The sequence below is a fragment of the Trachinotus anak genome, unplaced genomic scaffold (genome assembly GCF_046630095.1).
Source record: "Trachinotus anak isolate AG129_WGS33_773 ecotype Australia unplaced genomic scaffold, CSIRO_AGI_Tana_v1 ptg000011l, whole genome shotgun sequence".
NCBI lineage: Eukaryota > Metazoa > Chordata > Actinopteri > Carangiformes > Carangidae > Trachinotus > Trachinotus anak.
In genome coordinates, this window is record NW_027273862.1 from 19,955,142 (window position 1) to 19,964,274 (window position 9,133).

General features: G+C 37.7%; 1 protein-coding gene across 2 annotated transcripts; it reads right to left on the bottom strand.

The window, feature by feature from the left end:
- Positions 1 to 1,416: 1,416 nt before the first annotated feature.
- Positions 1,417 to 6,692, bottom strand: psmd14 (proteasome 26S subunit, non-ATPase 14). 2 transcript variants are annotated; one of them, XM_071489688.1, is made up of 11 exons: positions 6,554 to 6,692; positions 5,735 to 5,790; positions 5,118 to 5,189; positions 4,901 to 5,020; positions 4,593 to 4,663; positions 4,197 to 4,347; positions 3,222 to 3,329; positions 2,746 to 2,820; positions 2,527 to 2,652; positions 1,922 to 1,984; positions 1,417 to 1,594 (listed from the first exon to the last, which is right to left on the bottom strand). In XM_071489688.1, the coding sequence occupies exons 2-11, from the start codon at positions 5,780 to 5,782 to the stop codon at positions 1,496 to 1,498; spliced, it is 933 nt and encodes a 310-aa protein (XP_071345789.1). In that variant the 5' UTR covers positions 5,783 to 5,790; positions 6,554 to 6,692; the 3' UTR covers positions 1,417 to 1,495. The 2 variants fall into 2 exon arrangements, with proteins under 2 accessions (XP_071345789.1, XP_071345788.1); XM_071489687.1 differs by having other exon boundaries at positions 5,735 to 5,793; positions 6,554 to 6,671.
- Between the last annotated feature and the right edge of the window lie 2,441 nt (positions 6,693 to 9,133).

The window sequence follows — 9,133 nt, forward strand, 5'->3', positions numbered from 1 at the left end:
CCAGCCTCACTCACATTGAGAGAAAGCCAATTTCATCCTCCTGCAAAGACTTCAGTTAGGAACAAAAATGATGTAACCTCAAGCCCCCTAAGGTCAAGATAATGGCAGGAGGCCACATCTGTCATAACTCTCTGTCAACTTAGTATATACTGGTCAGGCTGGAGAAGGACCATATGCTCCATGTTGTCACTGGAGTTAGTGCAATACAAGCTACATCTGGCCGAGATCCTGTGAGCCCATTATTGAGACTTTTTTTCTTCAAACTGTAATAAACTATGAGGGACATTGGCATGTAGGCCCAACTCCCACTATGAGAAGAGGAAAACACCCATCTATTGTTCACAATCTGCAGATGCTTCTTTATTGTTACCAGATGAGAGGTGCCCTTCTCCATCATCTAGGTGATTTGTGTTTGTGTAGCATCAGACCAAACCCTACATGTTAGATCACATATTTTCTGTATCAGGGTAATGTTTTTGCCATCCTACTTGTTCTTCCTTTCTGAAAGAAAAAAAAATGCAAAAGCTGCACTTTGTGCAATTCAGTGGAAATATTTAGGATTAAATTCCTCTTTCATGCTGTCACTGCTGATTACTCACTTCTGATGTCTGTCTACATACACAGAAAAAGGACAGTTCACTTTTTCTTATTAGACTTTTTTTAGCAAGTGGGAAAAGGTCATCATCCTGCTTCACCTTTATTCTTGTAACTGACTTTGTGTTTATGTGTGTGAGAAATAAAGGGGAAGGAATCCTATTTTTGATGTTCAGACACAGTCAGCAGAGCAGCACACAGTACGTCAATGCACAGTGGTTTCAAGTGGAGCAATAACAGTTTATAGTGGACACAGTAGAGGATACAAAGTTTGCTGTTGTATATTTTGGCAAAGGAATCATTGCCGTTTGCTCCTGAAGTACATCTTATCAACTGCTGCATCAAACTTTTAAAAAACTGTCAAATAATCATAAAAGGTCTGTTTAACCCTGGAACAATAACTGGGCTGAAATGTTTAATAAACTCTTCAAGATCACATCTGGTTTTTGTGCTCGTAACCTGTAACTCTGGCACCATCCAGTGGTTTCGATGGACATTACATCACAATACCAAAGGGCTCCACAACAGCCACTTTGTATTCCACCATTAGATCACTTTACATTATATTGCAATTCTATCTGCGGAGGAGAACTAGGGAGTAAAACCATGCTTTTCCAGTTTGTCGTTTGTTAAGAAATGTGAATCCATCCAGATAAACACAAAAGCACTCAATAAAATTGAATAACAAAATATATATTTCAGTGATGCCTTTGTCTAAAATATTGACAAACCAATTGATGTGCAATGCAACTTGCTGTTTGGATAGCAAAACAAAAGCACCACATCATGCTATCCAATTCAAACCAGACACCAGCCAATCTCTTCAATTCATACATACATTTATTTTTATATAAAAGAAAACAAGGGTTGCAATATTAACAGTTATACACACATCGGGCCATCACTGGAAAACTACAGTATCCAACATGGCAGCTAGGCATTGAACAATGTTGGATGTCATTAGAACGTCTACGTGCTCCTCCAAGTGTCTCTTGGGATCCTGCAGGAAGAACAGAAAATTTGAGATGTGATTGTGTGAATTCACATTCTTTGATTCAGCCTTTTGTTTAAACAAACTTCAGGTAACTTTAATGACAAAGTTAGCTGATCTCTGCTTGTATTAATTAATTCTCTGCTTGTACCGACATGTCAACACAAGTCTCTGAGTCAACGCAGAAAATTATTTCGTTTAATTGTACCTCTAATCAACACCTACCACAAACACTGATCTTGATGTACCAAATTGTCATTTTCAAAAAATAAATAAGTACATAAACAAAAAAAATTAGCAAACATGAATATTTTTATCTGAAATTAGTTTTGTTACCTGTTTTCCAACATTCTTGATTGCCAGCTGCTCTGGGGTCATTTTGTCCTCTTCTTCAACGGCCTGTGGTGAAAACATGACAGCATCTCAGTACTGGGGAAGAGCACACCTCAAAGAGCCGCGTAATTGTACGCATGTAGCACTTTTTGCAGTTTGTGCTGCTCTGATGAAATACTGAATATAATTTAAGACTATGTGGGAAATACAGCATGCATGCTTTTCACCAGTTAAGATAAGATAGGAGTCAACTATCCAAAAAACTGTTAAATCTTCGCTCACCCACACACTCACTGATTCTCTGACTGCTGCAGTTGAATTAAATGAGAGATAAGTGATTTTCTTGGTTACAACACTGTGCTATGATCTCTGTATTAACAGAATTTGTAAAAGACAATATTAAGATTTTTACCTCCTTTTAAAAGGTTATTAAAGCCAACAAATATATTAACCTAACCTAATCAAATGTACTTATTTGCACTCACTGTATTCATTAAGTGTGATTCTTTCGTGTGGTTTTTAAGGCTATTTCACCCTTCTGAAGAGCTGAATAAAATGTGATTTCCAGGGAGTTTAAAGGGCTTTTGAGCCAAGTCTAAAAGGTGTACCTTATTGTAGTTCTTAGCCAGCTCCAGCATTTCCTTGACAATGGTCTCATTGAGCTTGCAGTGTTCACTGTAGTCCTGCAGGGTCAGCCCCTCCATCCAGCTCTTCTTGTGCAGGTTCAACAGCATCTTAAGAATAATTAAAGTCATGTTTCTCATGCTCTTTTATAAACACCATAAATGTATTTTTCTTCAAACACAGTAGAGTGTGTATTATCTAACCTTTTGCTCCAGTTCATTTTTCCTGTAATTGATGGTGATGGAGTAGTAGTGTCTGTTAAGTCCATGAATCAGAGCCTGAAAACATGAGCAATGTTGAGTTAACTACATAAATCAATAATATTACTCAAACCTTCTTTGCTTTGCCCTGTCCACAAACACAGAGGAAAAATTCCAAATGTTACAAATAACATTCAACAACTTGTTTTGATTCAATTCTTCTGGACTGAGTCACATTAAATGGTTGCATAATTAGATATAGTGCGCAACAAGATAGTCAATGTGTTTTTCTGTTCACTAATGGCTAAAATTCAAAGTCAAATTCAGTTATCTTTTGATTGTCAAACAATTTGGATGACACTTTACTCATCTTTATGGGGAAACCAGGGGAACAAATTTTACCAATACCATTTCCATAAGGAATTTCTTAAAGAAATGTATCTTGAACAAAGGTGATGGTGCCATGCAGAATGTGTTACCTGGATTGAGGGCTTGTTCAGATGACCCAGGTTGGATGTGGTTTGTCTTGGTTCATGACCAAGAACCATCATATTGGCATTGATCAGTCTGAAGGCATCAATAACAACCTGAAGAAGAGAGGGGCCACACATGAAACCAGTTTACTGAGTAGTACCTTATAGGGTTGGGCGATGTGTTAAAATTTTACAACCAGCCACAGTCCGTCCAGCAACCAACGATTGCTGATTTATTTGCATAATCAGCAAATGCAATCATGGAAGAGATAGTTGCAAAAAAAACAAACAAAAAAAAAAAATTCTGTTAGGTTTAAAACCAAAATAATCCCAGTAACAACTGGCAAGCCAGGGGACCTAAACAAAGCAATTTGCCATCTTCGCAAATAATACAGTGCCAGCAAAAGATTCAGTCTTCAAATGAACAAACAGGTGAATATAACATGCTATTAGATGATCAGGGGGCACAACTGCACATAAAGTTTTTGGTGTAGTTCTCAAATGTGATTTATGAATTGACGTTGCTTTTCTGCACCAATCAATCAGACAGCAACCTATAAAGACGGCTTAGAATTTCATTTAGCCACTGCTCTATTTTGTGAAAGACAGAAATCAGTGCTACAAAAATCTGCAAAATATGGCCCAACTCCAACTATAGTTTCTATTAGCGCATGCTTTGCATTGCACTTTACAGGTTAATTATTTGCCAAGTTGAATTCTGAAGGAGGCAGACCCTTAAATTATCAAAATAAAACTGACAAAAATCACCCAAAGAAATTGCCACCCCAAAAAAAAAAAAAAAAAAAAACCAACCAGCCGGACTCAGCCAACCCCGATAGCTAATATTTGTCCAATCACCCAACCCTAGTACGTTATTTTTAATTGACTTTGAATTCAAAATTAACAGCTGGTCCTATGTAATGCATCTAAATTGACAGCAGTTAATTTTTAAGGTTTTCTGCAGCAGCCATATATCTTTACCTTTCCTTTGACGCTCTGAATGGGGTCGACCACCACTGCAACAGCTCGCTCTGACAGGGCCTCAAAGCTCTGCTGTGTGTTGATGTCCACGCCAGACAGCCAACAGCCAAAACCAGGATGACTGTGGTACCACCCCACCACCATCTCTGGTCTGATGAGCAATATTAGGGAAAGACAGCAAACAGCAGCTAAATTTTACCTTGAGCACTGGTCATTAACAAAGTAAAAGTTTCACATAAAATTAGTCAGCCCTAAATTTATGCTTTAGCTGCTAGTTAAGACAAAATTTAGAGGAACTGCCATTTTTTAAAAATTAGGCTTCAGGATTTTTTCTGTCTGTATAGGTAAAACCTAACCATGGGAATTATTGAGATATTCTAACTGTATAAGTTTTACCTGCCGGTCTGCTTCAGCATGTCCAACATCTTTGCCTGGAACACAGGATCCACTGCTTCAACACTAACACCCTGTGAGGATCAAAATCATCATTTCATGACAAAGAGCAAAGCCAAAATGTAACATCACAGACTTTCTTGCAGAACTATTGATATTAGCACACAAACAAATAATTTATTATACACCTACATATCATTAGGCATGGCAAAGCTATGAAATACTGTATGTTAAGTAACATGTCGGAATCAGGTATTTTCTAAAGCAGGTCACTAATGATTCATAATCTTGATATAAGGGAAAATACATACTGTTCCTGACTGGGGCATGGCAAACACATCAATCACTCGCACTGTGTAGTCATCAACAAACTCTCCCAGCATCAGTCCCATGACCTCCATTGGTACACCAGCACGCCCATGCTTCAACATCTGATGAATGAGATGTCACAGAGTAGTTTTTTTTAAATACAAGAATGAATATGATCCCTGTGAAAAACAACTGATAGTGCAGATGCTGTGTGATTACCTTGAGCAGAGCCAGAGAGGAGATGTACACCTGCTCTGCTGTGTCCACAGCCGGTGCATCTGTTGGGGGGCCCTGTGGAGTCAAAGCAGATTTTATTTACCTGTTGTTCAGGCCTTTCAAATACAGTAGTCTCTAAGATTAATCACCACAATCATCTAGAATTTTAACGCATGTGATGTCTGATGGGTTAAACTTTGTAACCTTTAATTCTATGGTACACTACACTAAACCATGAGATTTGTGTGTCAAGATGTGAGATTGCATTGGGATTCAAACAAAGTGAAATTCTTAAAGACTATGAATTCCTGGACATGTTATTGATGCAGTAATGGATCCGATGTTATGGGCAGAGGCTTCCAGTGTGGCCAAGCAAAGTTTTTTGTTTTGTTTTTTTTAACATTATCTAACAACATTTTAAAAGTACATGCACTGACACTGACCTTTTTAGGAAATACAGTTTACAATGGTTTAGTTAAGGTTACAAATGATGGTTTTAAGTGTGAATAAAGTTAGGGTATGATTCTGAAAAGGACATTAAATTCTGCCCGTAGCTCTGTTAGAATAGAGTACCACTAGTTTATCTTCTTCATCTATGGACAATTCAACGGTTGCATTACCTGGCCAAGCCCTGGCATTCCACCTCCAAGCCTCAGCAGCCGGTCCATTTTGAGATCTACTAAACAGACACAATAAAGTCATTAGCCTGCATTGAAGCTATACAACATTATACATCCTGTATAAATATCAGATATCAGAGAGATACGTTTGATTTTTCCTAAGTCATTTATAGGACCAGGTAGAGATACATGTAAGAGCATTTTTGGACAAATTTAGGGCAACGATTTAAAAGTACAATAATACAATAAAAATAGATATTAAAAAATAATAATTCGTAAATATGACTTTAGGTAAAACAGCTTACTGACCACTTTCCCTTTGATAAAGTATTTAGGGCCCCACTGTACTGAACTTTTATAAGCGAAATAAAATTTCAATTTAGATTTTTTTAAGGCTGTTGATTTCCTAACATTATTATTGTATTCGAGGTTCCGAAGAAATCCTGAATAAAACTGCAGTTAGCAACCAAAGTTAGCTAGTTAGCTCCAGTTAGCCGGTTTACCCATAGTCACGTAAACACGGCATACAGAGCCGAATAAGCAGGCGTCAATCTTTGATTCAAATGATCATTTCTTCAGTTTTAGCTGCAAGATAACACAATTAGAGTAACTTACCATTAACTAAGTGCCAATAAATCGCTCGGTTCAGTAACTGGTGTTAACTGTTCCTGAAAGCGTTAGCCTGCTGTTAGCTTACTCATGCTAACTTAGCCTGTATCATCTCGCACCAGAAAAGCAGCCACAAATTACTGACACTGACTCTATCTCACCGTACTTTATGGAGGCTACTGGCTGTGTTTAAGGTGTAACTCCACTTACCTGTTGTCAAATATGTCGGATGTTAAGAAGACTGTGTTTTTTCTGTTAGCAGCAAAGTCAAGGCGACTGACTACAATGAATCAGCCAGAATTGTCTGTTTTAGAAAAACTGCTTCCGTCGCTCTGATGACGTCCCGACTGACTATTGCAAAATCAAGACACAAGAGGGTGCCAAAGTCACTACAATCATCATATTTCTTCTACTACTAGCCTATAATTTTATATTATTATTATTATTATTATTATTATTATTATTATTATGTTTTTCACTGTTTTATGTCATTTTACACACAGAATCATCAATTGCTTAAGAAAATAATCATTGGTTGCCTTACAGTACTTGTATGATGGATAATACTACATTTCCCACGGTTTTTTGTGTGTAATTACAACTTTACAACAACTTCGCTCAGCATAAACTAAAACACTGGAGGTCTGAAAAATATATTTGGGGTAACAAAACAGAGGATGAAGTAGGCTACCAGTCACAGCTGATGTCATGAATCGATGGAAAATGTCACAATTTTGGATTACTGAAATTATGTAGATCTAAACAATAGTTAGTGTTTTTTTGTTTGTTTGTTTTTTTTTTTTTTGGTGGTGGTGGTGATGGGATGTGGGGGTGTGGGGGGCTGGAGCTATCTGGGGTCCCTCTGCAGTTGCCTACTTTGCTTGGTTGGTAATCCAGCCTTAGTAGATGCAGCTGTCACATATTTAACTGATTACTTAATTACTGCTACTACTGCTATCTATATTAAATATATATATTAAACATAATAAATTGCTTAACTGAAGTTGATCAATATGTATTTTTGAGACTGGTGGTAAGACTAACATTAAATCTAACTGGGACTTTGAAGTCAATATTTTAAGCTAATTAGCTATACGTATTTAAATTGAGCTGAATGAGACTTGCCTTCTAGCACTTACACTGCCTGTGTCATCAACAACACTGATATATTATGCAGCATCTCTTTTTTTAATACTAAAACGAATGAAAACTGCTGTGATGTTTGGGTGGTTTCTCACATTTCAACATGCAAGCATTTCATTATTCCCCAAGGAGCTACAATCTCTGAGCCAAACCACACCAGCACTGGGGTTGTGGAAAAGCTCTGTTTGGTTTCATGTATTCTAGCCAGAGAGTCTTGAACATCTCCTCCCTCCACCAGGCAGTGTTACTGCCAAACAGGTCAACCAGCATGCTGAGGTCGTCAACAGGAATTTCAAATTCCCTAATTCTTCGTTGGATGTGGAAGGCGCAGATAATCATCCACATTCCTCAGTCTCTCCCTCTCCACACCCACAGGACCTCCTGCTACCTCGACACAATTCAGCACACTGCAGTCTTAACCAGGATGTGCTTCCTCATGATGGGTTATACCAGTTTCCATGGCCCTTGAATTAATCTACATTAGTAAGATGTATATAATCAAAGTTGTCTCTAAATTCAGCAGCTTCAGTGTTTAACTAATTTCTGCTGGGTTGTTGCTGTTACGGTTAGAATGCAGTCTCCTATAGTAACATTTCAGCGGTTATACATCCACCATTAAAGGATCTTATGTAAGCAATAACTTGATCAGAGTGAAGACAGAACAGGAAGCAGATTATTCATTATTTTTCCTTTGAAAGTGGACAGTTTACTGTTGCTGAATCATTATTGCTGACTGAGTTATTTCACTGTGTCTGTTTGACAGATTCCCAGTAGTTCAATTTGCAACCCATTCATTTTGTTGCTCTATATAGAGAGAATCCATTTCCAAAGCTTTTTGACAAATTGCCCAGACAAACAATGGATACATGGATAAATGAGGCAGAACCAACAGATCAACTGACTTATGGAATATGAGTCATTTAAAGAAGAGCAGGTTAAAAATGCAAATAGATGCAATACAATCAACTTTAATATGTGAACTATAGTTAATTTTCATTTATAAAATTTAATCTATCACCTAGAGGGCAGTTTACCATACATTTGTTGTGATGGGTTTATCAATCAATAACTACCAAAATGGGTTACCACAAGCGCAGGAAATCATCTGTACAAATGCTATTGCAGCTGATTATTTAGATAGGAATGACTTTTCAAGCAACATCAGAAGTAGCTTGTAACACGACACCAGCATGAAATCTTAATCCTACCAGCAGAGGAAATAAGGGGGGGAAATTTGATGCTTTAAGAGCTTCCCTGCACCCTGATGGGATTTGGATTTAGCTTTGCTCTATAAATCTCCAGCAGGACCTGCAGCAGGATGGCTGCTAGTGGCAAGAACTGCTTTGAACCCTTAAGTGTTCGTATGTGAAAATAAAATGATTGTAATTAGATGAAAGTGAAAGGCAGTGTGTGCCCAGACAATTAAGCCCTAAATTAAACACCCTTGTGGCGACATACACTGCATACCTGTGTAGCCTGAAGTTTCTATGTTGCATATCTATCAATCTGTCAATTTTAGCATTCTGAATAAACATAAAAACTGTTCATAGTGGTTCAGACAGATGGCTCGGTACATTTGTAGCACATTGTCCCATCTCTTCTTGCCTGCCGTCTCTGTACAGTCCACTTTTAAATGAGGGTAAAAAT